This window comes from Chiloscyllium plagiosum, unplaced genomic scaffold (genome assembly GCF_037043375.1).
Source record: "Chiloscyllium plagiosum isolate Xiang-an unplaced genomic scaffold, Cpla_swu_hap1 HiC_scaffold_7, whole genome shotgun sequence".
Taxonomy (NCBI): Eukaryota; Metazoa; Chordata; class Chondrichthyes; order Orectolobiformes; family Hemiscylliidae; genus Chiloscyllium; species Chiloscyllium plagiosum.
The window spans coordinates 114,954,621-114,973,136 of record NW_028270145.1 but is presented as its reverse complement, the minus strand read 5'-3'; the positions used below and the strand labels follow the sequence as shown (position 1 = coordinate 114,973,136).

At 46.9% G+C, this 18,516-nt stretch overlaps 1 protein-coding gene across 1 annotated transcript in view; it reads left to right on the top strand.

Annotated features, from left to right (window-relative positions):
* LOC122551956 (sterol 26-hydroxylase, mitochondrial-like) overlaps positions 1-18,516 on the top strand; it is a 61,827-nt gene that overhangs the window by 17,139 nt on the left and 26,172 nt on the right. The window contains exons 5-6 of the mRNA XM_087989411.1: positions 5,651-5,811; positions 10,986-11,152. Of these exons, the coding sequence (XP_087845537.1) occupies positions 5,651-5,811; positions 10,986-11,152 (328 nt within the window). The remainder of the gene's footprint in view (positions 1-5,650; positions 5,812-10,985; positions 11,153-18,516) is intronic.

Sequence of the window (18,516 nt, the reverse complement as noted above, 5' to 3'; positions counted from 1 at the left end):
AACGTTACGAAACCGGCTGGTGCGTGTGTTCAGGCTTCTGTACCTTCTCCCCGATGGTAGAGGTTATGGAAAAACATTGCCAGGGTGGGATGGATCTTTGAGAATGCTGGCGGCCTTTCCTTGACAGTGGGCCTGGTAGGTGGATTCTATGGATGGGAGGTTGGCCTCTGTGATTGTCTGGGCTGAGTTCACCCCATCTCCGATCTTGAATGGTACAGTTACCATACCAGGTAGTGACACATCCAGACAAGACCACTTTACCTAAACTTTTACCTTTGTAAATCTTCTTTCACCCCTAAACCTCCTTCCCCTTAGTTAGTGTAAAGCTATTTTCCCTGACTTACTAGTTCACACCTACGTTTGTATGTTCTGTCCCTTTCTGTCTCCCTCAGGGTATTGTTACCCATGTCACTGCCTTGTACTATTGCCTTATCCTTTCTCTTTGACTTTCCAGATTTTCTCTCATGCACACCCTTCCAATCATTAATTAATTTAAATTCGTCTCCACAGCTAGTTGTGAGATTTACCAGAATACTGGATGGCACGGTGACTCAGTGGTTAACACTGCTGCCTCACAGCACCAGGGACCTGGCTTCAATTCCAGCGTCAGGTGACTATCTATGTGGCATTTGCACATTTTCCCTGTGTCTGTGTGGATTTCCTCCCACAGTCTAAAGATGTGCAGGTTAGGTAGGTTGGCCAAGCTAAATCACCCAATAATGTCCAGGGATGAGTAACCTAGGTGGATTAGCCTTGGGAAATGCAGGGAAAGGTTGGGTTCAATTCCACCCTTGGGCGACTGCCTGTGTGGAGTTTGCACATTCTCCCTGTGTCTGCGTGGAAATCCTCCCACAAACCAAAGATGTGCAGGTTAGGTGAATCAGCCATGCTAAATTGCTCATAGTGTCCAGAGATGTGTAGGTTAGGTGCATTAGTCAGGGGTAAATGTAGAGTTATAGCGTAGGGGAGTAGATTTGGGTGGGATACACCTCAGAGGGTCGGAGTGGACTTGTTGGGCTGAAGGGCCTGTTTCCACACTGTAGGGATTCTACCACTCTACTGGTCCTACTTTCATCTGTATTGGTATCTGTGATGTTTTCTAACAAACAATTTCATCACTGTCAATAGATGTGGAGGTGGAAGAGCACAGCAGGTCAGGCAGCATCCGAGGAGCAGGAAAATCAACGTTTCAGATCGAAACCTTATCACTTATATTCATCTGTCCACTCACACAAACATGAATACAGCTAGTGGTTGAAGTGAATACCAATATCCTGGGGGGAATGTTTCTGAATGCTCTTCGGGAGGGTTTAAACTAATTCAGCAGAGGGGTGGGAGCCTAAATTGTATTTCCAATGTCCAGGAGGTTGAGAGTAGTGAGGTCAGAAATAAGGTTTCAAGGTGGCAAGAAGGCATTGGTAAGCAGGAAGTTGGTTTTAAGTGTCTCTACTTCAATGCCAGGAGCATCCAAAATAAGGTGGGTGAACTTGCAGCATGGGTTGGTACCTGGGACTTTGATGTTGTGGCCATTTCGGAGAAATGGATAGAGCAGGGACAGGAATGGTTGTTGCAGGTTCCAGGATTTAGATGTTTCAGTTAGAACAGAGAAGATGGTAAAAGAGGGGGAGGTGTGGCATTGTTGGTCAAGGACAGTATTACGGTGGCAGAAAGGACGTTTGAGGACTCATCTACTGGGGTAGTGTGAACTGAGTTTAGAAACAGGAAAGGAGAGGTCACCCTGTTGGGAGTTTTCTATCGGCCTCCGAATTGTTCCAGGGCTGTAGAGGAAAGGATAGCAAAGATGATTCTCGACAGGAGCGAGAGTAAAAGGGCAAATGTTAAGGGAGACTTTAACTTTTCAAATATTGACTGGAAATACAATAGTTCGAGTACTTTAGATGGGTCAGTTTTTGTCCAATGTGTGCAGGAGGGTTTCCTGACACAGTATGTAGACAGGCCAACAAGGGACGAGGCCACTTTGGATTTGGTATTGGGTAATGAACCCAGTTAGGTGTTAAATTTGGAGGTAGGTGAGCACTTTGGTGATAGTGACCACAATTCAGTTATGTTTACTTTAGCGATGCAAAGGGATAGGTATATACACCAGAGGGCAAGAGCTGCAGCTGGGGAAAGGTGATTACGATGTGATTAGGCAAGATTTAGGATGCATAGGATGGGGAAGGAAACTGCAGGAGATGGGCGCCATTGAAATGTGGAGATTATTCAAGGAATAGCTACTGCATGTCCTTGATAAGTATGTACCTGTCAGGCAGGGAGGAAATGGTCGAGCGAGAGAAGTTGAATCTCTTGTCATGAGGAAGAAGATGGCTTATGTTAGGATGAGACATGAAGGCTCAGTTAGGGTGCTTGAAAGTTACAAGTTAGCCAGGAAAGACCTAAAGAAAGAGCTAAGAAGAGCCAGGAGGGGACATGAGAAGTCATTGGCGGATAGGATCAGGATAAACCCTAATGCTTTCTATGGGTATATTAGGGATAAAAGCATGATTATAGTAAGGTTAGGGCCAGTCAAGGACAGTATGGAAAGTTGTGCATGGAGTTCAAGGAGATAAGAGAAGCGCTAAATGAATATTTTTTCTCTGTATTCACATTGGAAAAAGATAATGTTGTCAAGGAGAATACTGAGGTACAGGCGACTAGACTAGGCAGGATTGAGGTTCACAAGGGCGAGGTGTTAATAATTCTGAAAAGTGTGAAAGTAGATAAGTCCCCTGGGCCAGATGGGATTTATCCTGGGATTCTCTGGGAAGCCAGGGAGGAGATTGCAGAGCCTTTGGCTTTGATCTTCATGTCATCATTGTCAACAGGCATAGTACTAGAACACTGGAGGATAGCAAATGTTGCCCCTTGATCAAGGAGAGTGGAGACAACCCTGGTAATTGTAGACCAGTGAGCCTTACTTCAGTTGTGGGTAAAGTGTTGGAGAGGTTTACAAGAGATAGGATTTATAATCATCTAGAAAAGAATAAGTTGATTAGAGATAGTCAACACGGTTTGTGAAGGGTATGTCGTGCCTCACAAACCTTATTGAGTTCTTGAGAAGGTGACCAAACAGGTGGATGAGGGTAAAGCGGTTGATGTGGTGTATATGGACTTCAGTAAGGTGCTTGATAAGGTTCCCCACGGTAGGCTATTGTACAAATATAGAGGCATGGGATTGAGTGGTTTGGATCAGAAATTGGCGAGAAGACAGAGGTTGATAGTTAATGGGAAGTGTTCATCCTGGAGTTCAGTTCCTAGTGTGGAACCGCAAGGATCTGTTTTGGGGCCACTGCTGTTTGTCATTTTTATAAATGACCTGTATGAGGGCGTAGAAGGCTGGGTTAATAAATTTGCAGATGACATTAAGGTCAGTGGAGTTGAGGATAGTGCTGAAGGATGTTGTAGGTTACAGAGGGCCATAGATAAGCTGCAGAGCTGGGCTGAGAGGTGGCAAATGGAGTTTAATGTGGAAAAGTGTGAGGTGATTCACTTTGGAAGGAGCGACAGGAATGCAGAGTATTGGGCTAATGGTAAGATTCTTGGTAGGGTAGATGAGCAGAGAGATCTCGGTGTCCATGTACATAGATCCCTGAAAGTTGCCATCCAGGTTGATAAGATTGTTAAGAAAGCATACGGTGTGTTAGCTTTTATTGGTAGAGAGATTGAGTTTCGGAGCCAGGAGGTCGTATTGCAGCTGTACAAAACTCTGGTGCGGCCGCACTTGGAGTATTACGTACAGTTCTGGTCACCACATTGTAGGAAGGGTGGGGAAGCTTTGAAAAGGGCGCAGAGGAGATTTACTAGGATGTTGCTGGTATGGAGGGAAGGTCTTATGAGGAAAGGCTGAGGGACCTCAGGCTGTTTTTGTTAGAGAGAAGAAGGTTGAGAGGTGATTTAGTTGAGACATATAAAATAATCAGAGGGCCCAAGACAACCATATGGTGGACAGTGAGAACCATGTTTCCTCAGATAGTGATGGCGAGCACGCGGGGACGTGGATTTAAATTGAGGGGTGATAGATATAGGACAGATGTCAGAGATAAGTTCTTTACTCAGAGAGTAGTAGAGGCATGGAATGCCCTGCCTGCAACTTTAGTAAACTCGCCAACTTTCAGGGCATTTCAATGGTTATTGGATAAACATATGGATGAGAATGGAATAGTGTAGGTTAGATGGGCTTCAGATTGGTTTCACAGGTCGGCGCAACATCGAGGGCCTGTACTGCGCTGCGCTGTAATGTTCTATATTCTATGAACTGAGGAGTGTGTGCTCGCTATTGGAGATGTTTCGAGACAAAAAAAATCTCCAGATGCTGGAATCCAAAGTAGACAAACAGGATGTTTGGAGAACAGAAGATGGTGGCTCAGTGGGTATGGAACTGGTCTGGCTTAGTCTAATACTGTACGGGGAATGGATTCAACTACTGCCATAGCAGCCGTTGGAATTTCAATTCCCCTAATATATCTTGAGAGCTAATGATGATGACTGTATCAGCTATCATTGATTCATGTTTAAAAAGATATAGAAAGGTGTAATTTCAGAGATTTAACACAGAACATTTCCTGCACTTATGAACTGTGCCTTTATATCCTGCATTGTGTATAAATCGACTTGCAAACAGAACTCCTTCACAACATGGGGACTCCCCTAGCTTATGCTTCAGGCTCACTGCCTTTATTCCTGATGAAGGGCTTTTGCCCGAATCATCGATTTCACTGCTCCTTGGATGCTGCCTGAACTACTGTGCTCTTCCAGCACCACTAATCCACAACGTGGGGACTGCCTATGTAATTTTCTAATGTCCTTCAGTAACAGCAATCTGCCATCTCTTCCCTGGCCTGGCCTATAGTTGACTCCAGACTACAACAATGTGCTTGAATCCTGCCACAGCTAGTGCTTCCAATTAAACCTGTTGGACTATAACCTGGTGCTGTGTGATTTTTAACTGAATCCGACTGGATAAATTGAAAACAAAGAATTGTGGATGCTGGAAATCTGATACAAAAACAGATCTGTAGCAACTGGTAGTGGGAGAGGCTGTGGCCTAGTGGTATTATTGTGGGACTGTTAATCCAGAAACCCCCAGGTAAATGTTCTGGGGCCCCAGGTCCTGCCATGGCAGATGGTGTAATTTGAACTCAGTAAAATCTGGAAGTAAGAGTCTGATGATGACTGTGATTCCATTGTCGATTGTTAGAAAAACCCATCTGGGTCACTAGTGTCCTTTAGGGAAGGGAATCTGCCATCCTTACCCAGTCTGGTCTACATGTGACTCCAGACACACAGCAATGTGTGGTTGACTCTTAACTGCCCCCTGGGCAATTAGGGATGGCTTAGCCAGTTACACCCTCATCTTGTGAGTGAATTAACAAAAAACATCTGTGCAGAGAAAAGTTCTGTTCTGAAGCAGGGATCACTGGACCCGAACTTGAACTCTGTCTCTCTCTCTCTCTCTCCCCACAGATGCTTCCAGAGTTTTTCCAGCAATTTCTGTTGACGCTTAACAGCCCCTGTCGACTAGTCATGAGGAAACTCAGCTCAAGGGCAATTAGGGATGGGCAATAAATGCTGGCCTTGCCCAGTGATGCCCACATTTCATGAAAGCAGAAGGAATATTTCTGATTGTGTCTTCTGCTTTTTTTCTCGCCAGCGAGGAAAGCTGTGGACAAGAAGATAGTGCAGATTCGAGAACTGATGGAGGCTGGGCACTCAGTGGAGGGGCAGTATCTGACCCACCTGCTGACCAGTGAGATGAACCAGTCTGAGATGTACAGCAGCCTTACTGAACTCCTTTTGGGTGGAGTGGACACGGTCAGTGATCATCAGAACATTTCGGTTGTTCCCTGGGAGTGGGCTGTGATGTGGAATCTCAGTGAATGGTTGGAAATAGGATTGCATATGGAGTTAGTGAATGGACCCCTGTGCCCTCCACTGCTGGCCTCTTGCTCATCAATCCACCCCTGGTTGCTGTGCATTCACCTGCTTCAGAATTGAGAAATCTCTCGTTCCTCTCCTCCTTCCGCATGGGGCACTAATAGCCGAATGAAATTATCTCAAGACCAGTAAACTGGAAATCCAGGTAATGTTCAGGGGAGCCGGGTTCAAATTCCACAAAGGCAGATGGTGGATCTAGAAGCAAATAAAAGGTCTAATGATGGCCTTGAATCCATTGTCAATTGTAAACACCGATCGGGGACACTGATGTCCTTTCGGGAAGGAAACTGCCATCCTTACCTGGTCTGGCCTACATGTGACTCTAGACCCAGCAATGGGATTGATTCCAAACTGCTCTCTGGGCAATAAATGCTGACCTAGTCAGTGATGCCCATGTCCTGCGAACACATTTTTAAAAAAGCACTACTGTTGCTTATCCCAAATGAGCTGGGCAGAGGTATAGAGACATAGAGTCATAGAGATGTACAGCATGGAAACAGACCCTTCAGTCCAACCCGTCCATGCCGACCAGATATCCCAACCCAATCTAGTCCCACCTGCCAGCACCCGGCCCATATCCCTCCAAACCCTTCCTATTCATATACCCATCCAAATGCCTCTTAAATACTGTAATTGTACCAGCCTCCACCACTTCCTCTGGCAGCTCATTCCATACACGTACCACCCTCTGTGTGAAAAAGTTGCCCCTCAACTCTCTTTTATATCTTTCCCCTCTCACCATAAACCTATGCCCTTTAGTTCTGGACTCCCCGACCCCAGGGAAAAGACTTTGTCTATTTATCATTTCCATGCCCCTCATAATTTTGTAAACCTCTATAAGGTCACCCCTCAGCCTCCGACACTCCAGGGAAAACAGCCCCAGCCTGTTCAGCCTCTCCCTATAGCTAAAATCCCCCAACCCTGGCAACATCCTTGTAAATCTTTTCTGAACCCTTTCAGGTTTCGCAACATCTTTCCGATAGGAAGGAGACCAGAATTGCATGAAATATTCCAAAAGCAGATTAACCAATGTCCTGTACACCCACAACATGACCTCCCAACTCCTGTACTAAATGCTCTGACCAAGAAAGAAAAGCAGACCAAACGCATTCTTCACTATCCTATCTACCTGCGACTCCACTTTCAAGAAGCTATGAACCTGCACTCCAAGGTCTCTTTGTTCAGCAACACTCCCTTGGACCTTACCATTAAGTGTATAAGTCCTGCTAAGATTTGCTTTCCCAAAATGCAGCACCTCACATTTATCTGAATTAAACTCCGTCTGCCACTTCTCAGCCCATTGGCCCATCTGATCCAGATCCTGTTGTAATCTGAGGTAACCCTCTTCGCTGTCCACTACACCTCCAATTTTGGCATCTTTTGCAAACTTACTAACTGTACCTCATGCTCGCATCCAAATCATTTATGTAAATGACAAAAAGTAGAGGACCCAGCACCGATCCTTGTGGCACTCCTTTGGTCACTATCCAAGGGCTAGTTCTCCCTGTATTCCATGAGATCTAACCTTGCTAATCAGTCTCCAATGGGGAACCTTGTCGAACACCTTACTGAAGTCCATATAGATCACATCTACTGCTCTGCCCTCATCAATTCTCTTTGTTACTTCTTCAAAAAACTCAGTCAAGTTTGTGAGACATGATTTCCCACGGACAAAACCATGTTGATTATCCCTAATCAGTCCTTGCCTTTCCAAATGCATGTACATCCTGTCCCTCAGGATTCCCTCCAACAACTTGTCCACCACCGAGGTCAGGCTCACCGGTCTATAGTTCCCTGGCTTGTCTTTACCGCCCTTCTTAAACAGTGGCACCACATTTGCCAACCTCCAGTCTTCCGGCACCTCACCTGTGACTATCAATGATACAAATATCTCAGCAAGAGGCCCAGTAATCACCTCTCTAGCTTCCCACGGGGTTCTCGGGTACACCTGATCAGGTCCTGGGGATTTATCCACCTTTACCCATTTCAAGACATCCAGCACTTCCTCCTCTGTAATCTGCAAGATGTCACCATCTGTTTCCCTACAGTCTATATCTTCCATATCCTTTTCCACAATAAATACTGATGCAAAATACTCATTTAGAATCTCCCCCATTTTCTGCGGCTCCACACAAAGGCCACCTTGCTGATTTTTGAGGAGTCCAGTCTCCCCAATGTAGAAGAGAATGCATCGGGTGCAACGGATACAACAAATGATATTAGTGGATGTGCAGGTAAAACTTTGATGGATGTGGAAAGCTCCTTTAGGGCCTTGGATAGTGGTGAGGGAGGAGGTGTGGGCGCAGGTTTTACAGTTCCTGCAGTGGCAGGGGAAGGTGCCAGGATGGGAGGGTGGGTTGTGGGGGGGCGTGGACCTGACCAGGTGGTCACAGAGGGAACAGTCTTTGCGGAAATGGGTGGTGGGGTCTGTTTGGAGGTGGCGGAAATGTCGGCGGATGGTGCGGTTTATGCGGAAGTTGGTCGGTTGGAAAGTGAGCACCAGGGGCGTTCTGTCCTTGTTATAGTTGGAGGGGTGGGGTTTGAGGGCGGAGGTTGATTCAATACTTAATTAAGCAATTTTTGGTTAGGTGGCTGTTAAAGTTGACCCAAGTTATTATTTCTAGAAGCTTCTAAACTGCTGAGGTTACATTGACTTTACTCTATAAAGTTCCAAAGCCAGAATTTCACAATGAACCAAATAAGGAGAGATTGGAGCAGATGATGAGGAGGTAGATTTTATAAGATCGTCAGATAAAAGAGCAGGAGTAGGCCATTCAGCCCCTTGACCCTGCCCCAACTTTCAATAGGATCATGGCTGACCTGGCATTCCTCATGCCATGATGTGGAGACGCCGGGGTTGGACTGAGGTGGACAAAGTTAAAAATCACACCACATCAGGTTACAGTCCAACAGGTTTAAACCTATTGGACTATAACCTGGTGTTGTGTAATGTTTAACTTTGTACTTTCCTCATGTCCACCTTCCTGTAACCCTTTATTCACCAGCCTGACAAAAACCACTTCCTCCACATCCAGTTGTAGAAGGAAGTTTGCAATCCGAATGTAACATTCAGTGTACCCTCAGTTCAAGAGTTAGGGACACTACCACTGCATTCCTGTTCCAACATAACGTTTATTGGTGTTTGTTCAAATCCATGGAACCTCATGGCTTTATTCTCTTAGCAAGTCCCTGCATCTCACCTTTTTTGACTTAAAAATAAAGTTACCTGATCCCTCAGAACAGTGGCTCAGTGGTTAGCAGTGCTGCCTCACAGCACCAGGGACCTGGCTTCAATTCGTTGGGTAACTTGTGTAGAGTTTGCATCTGTGTCCGTGTGCCTGTTTCCACACTGTAGGGATTCTGTGATATGATCCTAACCAAGTCAGAAGAGTATAAAGGAAGTAGGAGTATACTTAAGAGGGAAATCAGGAGGGCAAAAAGGGGACATTAGATAGCTTTGGCAAATAGAATTAAGGAGAATCCGAAGAGTTTTTACAAAACATTAAGGACAAAAGGGAAACTAGGGAGAGAATAGGGCCCCCCAAAGACAGAACCCCACTGGTCCTCACCTACCACCCCACCAATCTCCATGTACAGCGCATCATCCGCCGTCATTTCCGCCACCTCCAAACGGACCCCACCACCAAGGATATATTTCCCTCCCCTCCCCTATCAGCATTCCGTAAAGACCACTCCCTCCGTGACTCCCTCGTCAGATCCACACCCCCCACCAACCCAACCTCCACTCCCAGCACCTTCCCCTGCAACCGCAGGAGGTGCAAGACTTGCGCCCATACCTCCCCCCTCACCTCCCTCCAAGGCCCCAAAGGAAACTTCCATATCCGCCACAGATTCACCTGCACCTCCACACACATCATCTATTGCATCCTCTGCACCCGATGTGGCCTCCTCTATATTGGGGAGACAGGCCGCCTACTTGCGGAGCGTTTCAGAGAACACCTCTGGGACACCCGGACCAACCAACCCAACCACCCTGTAGCTCAACATTTCAATTCCCCCTCCCACTCCACCAAGGATATGCAGGTCTTTGGACTCCTCCATCGTCAGACCACAGCAAAACGACGGTTGGAGGAAGAACGCCTCATCTTCCGGCTAGGAACCCTCCAACCACAAGGGATGAACTCGGATTTCACCAGTTTCCTCATTTCCCCTCCCCCCAGCCTGTCTCAGTCAAATCCATCAAATTCAGCACCGCCTTCCTAACCTGCAATCTTCTTCCCGACCTCTCCGCCCCCACCCCAGTCTGACCTATCACCCTCACCTTGACTCTTTCCACCTATCACATTTCCGACGCCCCTCCCCCAAGTCCCTCCTCCCTACCTTTTATCTTAGCCTGCTGGACAAACTGTCCTCATTCCTGAAGAAGGGCTAATGCCCGAAACGTCGATTCTCCTGTTCCCTAGATGCTGCCTGACCTGCTGCGCTTTTCCAGCAAAACATTTCCATCTCTGATCTCCAGCATCTGCAGACCTCACTTTCCCCCCTCAAAGATCAGCAAGGCGGCCTTTGTGTGGAGCCGCAGAAAATGGGGGAGATACTAAATGAGTATTTTGCATCAGTATTTATCATGGAAAAGGATATGGAAGATACAGACTGTAGGGAAATAGATGGTGACATCTTGCAGATTACAGAGGAGGAAGTGCTGGATGTCTTGAAATGGGTGAAGGTGGATAAATCCCCAGGACCTGATCAGGTGTACCCGAGAACCCCGTGGGAAGCTAGAGAAGTGATTACTGGGCCTCTTGCTGAGATATTTGTATCATTGATAGTCACAGGTGAGGTGCCGGAAGACTGGAGGTTGGCAAATGTGGTGCGAGGCGGAAGATGAGGCGTATTTCCTCCAGGCATCTGGTGGTGAGGGAGCGGCGGTGAAGGAGGCTCAGAACCTCCATGTCCTCGGCAGAGTGGGAGGGGGATTAGAGATGGGCAATAAATACTGATTCCATCCAGTCATTCCCAGATCCTATGAATGAATGATTAAAAATGTACCTGACCTGGAATTGACTGAATGAAAGCCTTTTATATTGCAGACAGCAAACACACTGACCTGGGCCCTCTACTGCCTTGCCAAAAATCCAGAAGTTCAAGAGTGTGTCTTCAGGGAAATATGGAGCAGCTGTCCGGGAGAGCAGGTTCCAACAGCTCAGGACTTCAGCAAAATGCCCCTGTTGAGAGCTGTCATCAAAGAGACATTGAGGTGAAAGAGGAATTTCTGAAGGTGTCATAATACAGGGAGGGTCTGTGTATCACAGAGTTAACACAGGAGATAAGAGCAGGCTTGAGCATGATCTTAAAGGACAAAGATGAAGCGGTGTAAAGGATTTGGGAGGAAATTTCAGTTTGCACTGAGTGGAACTAGCTCAGTTGGGAGAGTGTTGGACTGAAAATCTAAGGGTCCCTGGTCCAAAATCAGGTTCGGAGGTGCATTCCCAACAATTGTGCTAGCCAGGGTAAATGCAGAGTTATGGGGATAGGGTCAGGGGCCAAGTCTGGGTGTGATGCTCTTTGACAGGTCAGTGTGTACTCAATGGGCTGAATGGCCTCTTTCTGCGCTGTGGAGATTCTATGAGCGTAGAAACTATCCAGCTGAAAGGTCATCTGCTAATGAGGGATTGGGAGATTCACAAGAGGCCAGAATTGAAATGGTTTGAGATAGAGAAACGCAAAATCACAAGAGGATGTAAAACCAAGAACGTGAACCTTAATATCACAGCAGTACTGGCTGAGGAACCAATATAGGTCACTGGGAAGGGGAGGATGGTGCTGCGGTTCTAGGTAGGCTATGGACAGCAATGCACTGATTGAACTTAAGTTTACAGGGGGCGGCAGGGTGACTGAGTGGCCTACTTCCACACTGTAGGGATTTTCGGGTCTTACAGAGGATTGATGGCCAGGAAACAGTGAATTCTGGAGCTAACAATCCAGATGAGGGATTCAGCACCATATGTAAGCGAGGCGATGGCCGAGTGGTATTATTGCTGGGGGCTGTTAATTTAGAGACAAGGAAATGTTCTGGGGGTCCAGGGTTCAAATCCTACCACAGCAGATGGGGGAATTTGAATTTAATAAAAATCTGGAATTAAGAGTCTAATGTTGAATCCAATCCATCTGGTTAGGAAAGTAAACTGTTGTCCTTACCTGCTCTGGGCCTACGTATGAGCCCAGACCCATAGCAATGCGGTTGACACTTAACTAGGGATGGTCAATAAATACTGGCCTAGCCCACATCCAATGAATAAAACAAAATGAAATCAAGAAGGGACATGCAAGGATGATATAGTCATAGAGCTGTCCAGCACAGAAACAGATCCTGCAGTCCAATGCATCCATGCTGACCAGTTATCCTAAATTAATCTAATCCCATTTGCCAGCACTTGGCCCCTATTCCTCTAAACCCTTCCTATTCAGGTACCCATCCAGATGCCTTTTAAATGCTGTAATTATACCAGCCTCCATCACTTCCTCTGGCAGCTCATTCCATATACGTACCACCCTCTGCGTGAAAACGTTGGCCCTATGGACTTCAGTAAGGCATTTGACAAGGTTCCCCGTGGGAGACTGGTTAGCAAGGTTAGATCAATGGAATACTGGGAGAACTAGCCATTTGGATACAGAACTGGCTCAAAGGTAGAAGACAGAGGGTGGTGGTGGTGGAGAGTTGCTTTTCAGACTGGAGGCCTGTAACCAGTGGAGTGCCACAAGGATCGGTGCTGGGTCCACTGCTTTTCGTCATTAATATAAATTATTTGGATGTGAACATAGGAGGTATAGTTAGTAAGTTTGCAGAAGATGCCAAAATTAGAAATGTAGTGGATAGCGAAGAAGGTTACATCAGATTACAACAGGATCTTGATCAGATGGGCCAATGGGATGAGGAGTGGCAGATGGAGTTTAATTTAGATAAATGTGAGGTGCTGCACTTTGGGAAAGCAAATCTTAGCAGGACTTATACACTTAATGGTAAGGTCCTAGGGAGCGTTGCTGAACAAAGAGACCTTGGAGTGCAGGTTCATAGCTCCTTGAAAGTGGAGTCACAGGTAGATAGGATATTGAAGAAGGCATTTGGTATACTTTCCTTTATGGTCAGAGTATTGAGTACAGGAGTTGGGAGGTCATGTTGTGGCTGTACAGGACATTGGTTAGGCCACTGTTGGAATATTGCGTGCAATTCTGGTCTCCTTCCTATCGGAAAGATGTTGTGAAACTTGAAAGGGTTGAGAAAAGATTTACAAGGATGTTGCCAGGGTTGGAGGATTTGAACTATAGGGAGAGGCTGAACAGGCTGGAGCTGTTTTCCCTGGAGCGTTGGAGGCTGAGGGGTGACCTTATAGAGGTTTATAAAATCATGAGGGTCTTGGATGGGATAAATAGACAAAGTCTTTTCCCTGGGGTCGGGGGGTCCAGAACTAGAGGGCATAGGTTTAGGGTGAGAGGGGAGAGATATAAGAGGGGCCTAAGGGGCAACTTTTTCACACAGAGGGTGGTGCGTGTATGGAATGAGCTGCCAGAGGATGTGGTGGAGGCTGGTACAATTACAGCATTTAAAAAGCATCTGGATGGGTATGTGAATAGGAAGGGTTTGGAGGGATATGGGCCAAATGCTGGCAGGTGGGACTAGATTAATTTAGGATATCTGGAAGAGTTGGACTGAAGGGTCTGTTTCCGTGCTGTATGTCTCTATGACTCTTCGGTCCCTTTTAAATCTTTTCCCTCTCACCTGAAACCTATGCCCTGTAGTTTTGGATTCCCGCACCCTGGGCAAAAGACTTTGACTATTCAGAGTTTAGATCAGAGTGGTGCTGGAAAAGCACAGCAGGTCAGGCAGCATCCGAGGAGCAGGAAAATCGACGTTTCAGGCAAAAGCCCTTCATCAGGAATAGGGACAGGAGGCCTCCAGGGTGGAGAGATGAATGGGAGGGGGGTGGGGCTGGGGAGAAAGTAGCAAAGAGTACAATAGGTGGATGGGGGTGGGGATGGAGGTGATAGGTCAGAGGGGAGGGTGGAGCGGATAGATGGGAAGGGAGATTGGCAGGTAGGACAGGTCATGGGGACAGTGCTGAGCTGGAAGGTTGGAACTGGGGTCAGGTGGGGGGAGGGGGGAGGGGAAATGAAGAAACTGGTGAAGTCCACATTGATGCCCTGGGGTTGAAGTGTTTTGCTGACTTTGACTATTCACCCTATCAATGCTCCTCATGATTTTATAAACCTCTGTACGGTGTGACATTGCTGTGGTGAAGGGTGCTTTTGGTGACTGAGAGAAAATGGTGCCAGAAACTCACGGCAGAACTAAGTGGGCTGAGCTTGTGGTGGGAACTCTGGTGCAATGTTTGGGACAAGGATGGTACTGGACGGTGAGCAAGTGAAGTGGAAGGCCCAGTGACTACAATGAGAAGTGATCTCACTGTAAAATTCCTCATTGGGGTCAGCAGGCAGGTGCTGGGAAGCTGTTCCCTCTCGAGAGGGTGAACAGTCTCTCTCTCTCTCTCTCTCGGCAGCTCGCTGTCTCAGGATAAGGTTTTTGTCATTTCAGACTGAGATGGAGAGAGCGTTGTGAATCTTCATCATTGCCTATCCCTGAGGGCTGTGGATGCTGATATCATCTTCAGTTCTTTGTCCATAGGTAGTTATGAACTACAGTAGCACCATCTTCACGAGAGGCAAGCCAGAACAGAGACCAAGTTGCACACTGTTGGCACAAATCTAACCCACACGATTTATCAGTCCAAAGGGGGAATGGATTCAGAGTTACTGTAGTAATGTGTACTTTTCCATCTATTGAAGCCTGGAGCTATGGAGACTGATGGCTCAGGCTTCAACTGTCTTTCCATCAGGGAATCTCTCCCACTCTCAGCCGCTATCGCTGGTGTGTGTTGGAGGGATTTACACATTGATATTCAGCCAGTTTCAGCCTTGGTGCATAGACACTGTCCTTGACCATCACATCCTTGAACTTCTGGCCCAGAGGCAGGGACACTACCCACTGAATGTGGTGGGAACTCTGGTGCAATGTTTGGGACAAGAATGGTACTGGACGGTGAGCAAATGAAGTCTGTGGAAGGCCCAGTGACTGCAATGAGAAGTGATCTCACTGTAAAATTCCTCATTGGGGTCAGCAGGCAGGTGCTGGGAAGCTGTTCCCTCCCTGCTTAAAACAAAATAGATAAGAACTTTTTACAACAACAGGTATGGGACGAGCTAGGAAAGTGGGGGTCAATCAGTCCTGAAGTCACTGAATGGCAGATCAGAAACCTGTGCTAATTGTCCTGTTCCTGATGTGGACTGGGGTGGACAAAGTTAAAAACCACACAACACCAGGTTATAGTCCAACAGGTTTAATTGGAAGCAGGTGCCCAGTGGTGTTCCACAGGGGTCAGTTCTGGGGCCACTGTTGTTTGTAATATACATAGATGATCTGGAAGAGGGCATTTATGGTATGATCAGCAAGTTTGCAGATGACACGAAGATTGGTGGAGTAGCAGAAAGCATAAGGGACTGTCAGAGAATACAGGAGGATATAGATAGACTGGAGAGTTGGGTGGAAAAGTGGCAGATGGTTTCAGTCCAGACAAATGTGAGGTGATGCATTGAGGCAAGACTAATTCTAGAGCGAATTATACAATGAATGGAAGAGCCTTGGGAAAAGTTGATGGGCAGAGAGATCTGGGAGTGCAGGTCCATTGTACCCTGAGGGTTGCTGCACAGATGGATAGAGTGGTCAAGAAGGCATATCGTATGCTTGCCTTCATTTGACAGGGTGTTGAGTATAAGAGCTGGCAAGTCATGTTAAAATTGTACAAGACATTGGTTCGGCCACATTTAGAATACTGTGTACAGTTCTGGTCGCCACATTACCAAAAGGGTGTGGACTCTTTGGAGAGGGTGCAGAGAAGGTTTACGAGGATGTTGCCTGGTATGGAAGGTACTAGCTATGAAGAGAGGTTGAGTAGGTTAGGTTTATTTTCACTAGAAAAATGGAGATTGAGGGGGGACCTGACTGAGGTTTACAAAATCGTGAAGGGTATAGACAGGGTGGATAGAGACAAGCTTTTTCCCAGGGTGAAGGATTCAATAACGAGAGGTCACGCTTTCAGGGTGAGAGGTGGAATGTTTAAGGGGGATACATGTGGCAAATACTTCGCACAGAGGGTGGTGGGTGTCTGGAACGCGTTGCCAGCAGAGGAGGTAGAGACAGGCACGGTAGATTCGTTTAAGGTGTGTCTGGACAGATGCATGAGTAGGTGGGGAGTAGAGGGATACAGATGCTTAGGAATTGACCGACAGGTTTAGACAGTACATTTGGATCGGCTCAGGCTTGGAGGGCCGAAGGGCCTGGCCCTGGGCTGTAAACGTTCTTTGTTCTAAGCACTAGCTTTCAGAGCGCCACTCCTTCATCAGGTGGTTGTGGAGTATAAGATCATACGACACATAATTTATAGCAAAAGATTACAGTGTGAGGCCACTGAAATGATAAATTGATTGTATGTTGAGTCTTTCATCTTTGAGAATGACGATATTGGTTTCTGTTCTTTCATATGTAAATCCCAGAACTTTTTTAAAGTTACATTCTCAAGCTGCTTTTAGCATTAGGTGCCATCTGAGCTCAGATACTGCACTGAAGGTGGGAAGTTAGTCTGTCTGTGTCCCAATGTTCAGATTGATTCTATTTCTAAAGAGGGAATTACAGAATCTTACCTGGATTTATGCCGTTTTTGAGCAAAAGAAAATGTAATTCTGCAAAAACAAATTCACTTCACAAACTACATATGTGTGCATGCAGGGGTGACAGAGCGAGTGTGTGTGTGTGTGTGTGTGTGTATGGGGGGTGGGGGGGTCTGAGTGTATATGAGATAGTGTGTGTGTGTGTGAGCGTAATGGGGTATAGTTCTGTGAGAGGATGCATGTGTGGGTTTGAGGGTGGGAATGTATGTATGAGCATATGAGGACTTGTGTGTGTGAGTGTCTGTGTGTGTGTGTGTGTGTCTGTGTATGTGAGTGTGACAGAGTGTCTGTGTGAGTGTGTCTGTGTCTGAGTGTCTGTGTCTGTGTGAGTGTGAGAGAGTGTCTGTGTGTGTGTGTGAGTGAATGTGTCTGTGTGTGTGTGTGTGTGTGTGTGAGTGTGTGTCTGTGTGTATCTGTGTGTGAGTGTGTGTCTCTGTGTGTGTCTTTGTGTGTGTGAGTGAGTGTGTCTGTGAGTGTGTGAGTCTGTGTCCGAGTGAGTGTGAGAGAGTGTCTGTGTCTGTGTGTGTCTGTGTGAGTGTCTGTGAGTGTGTCTGTGAGTGTGTGTCTGTGTGAGTGAGTGTGTCTGTGTGTGTGTCTGTGTGTGTGTCTGTGTGTGAATGTCTGTGTGTGTGTGTCTGTGTGAGAGTCTGTGTGTGAGGAGTGAGTGAGTGTGTCTGTGAGTGTGTCTGTGTCTGGGAGTGTCTGTGTGTGAGTGAGTGTGTCTGTGTGTGTGTGTCTGTGTGTGTGAGTGTCTGTGTGAGTGTGTGTCTGTCTGTGTGAGTCTGTGTCTGTGTCTGTCTGTGTGTGTGAGTGAGTGTGTCTGTGTGTGTGAGGAGTGAGTGTGTCTGAGTGTCTGTGTGAGTCTCTGTCTGTGTGTGTGTCTGTGTGTGAGGAGTGAGTGTGTGAGTCTGTGTGTGAGTGAGTGTCTGTCTGTGTGTGTGTCTGTGTGTGAGGAGTGAGTCTGTCTGAGTGTGTCTGTGTGAGTGTGTCTGTGTGTGTCTGTGTGAGTGAGTGTGTCTGTGTGTGAGTGAGTGTCTGTGTGTGAGGAGTGAGTGTGTCTATGTCTGTGTCTCTGTGTGTGAGGAGTGAGTGTGTCTGAGTGTGTGTGTCTGTGTCTGTCTGTGTGAGGAGTGAGTGTGTCTGAGTGTGTCTATGAGTGTGTGTGTGTCTGTCAGTGTGTCTGTGTGTGTGTCTGTGTGTGTGTGTCTGCGTGTGTGAGGAGTGAGTGTGTCTGTGTCTGAGTGTATCTATGAGTGTCTGTGTCTGTCTGTGTGAGTCTGTGTGTGAGTGAGTGTCTGTCTGTGTGTGAGGAGTGAGTCTGTCTGAGTGTGTGTGTGTGAGTGTCTGCGTGTGTGTGTCTGTGTGTGAGTGTGTGTGTGTCTGTGTGTGTGAGTGTCTGTGTGTGTGTCTGTGTGTGAGGAGTGAGTGCGTCTGTGTCTCTGTGAGGAGTGAGTGTGTCTGTGTCTGAGAGTGTCTGAGAGTGAGTGTCTGTGTGTGTGAGTGAGTGTGAGTGTCTGTGTGAGAGTGTCAGTGAGTGAGTGTGTCAGTGTCTGTGAGTGTGTGTGTCTGTGAGTGTGTCTGTGTGAGTGAGTGTGTCTGTATGTGAGTGAGTGTTTCTGTGAGTGTGTGTGTGTGTCTGGGAGTGTCTGTGTGTGTGACTGAGTGTGTCTGTGTGTGTGTCTGTGCCTGGGAGTGTCTGTGTGTGCGTGTCTATGTGTGAGTGTGTGTGTGTGTGTGAGTGAGTGTCTGTGTCTGTGTGTGAGTGTCTGTGTCTGTCTGTGTCTGTCAGTGAGTGTCTGTGTCTGTCAGTGAGTGAGTGTGTTTGTGTGAGTGTTTGTGTGT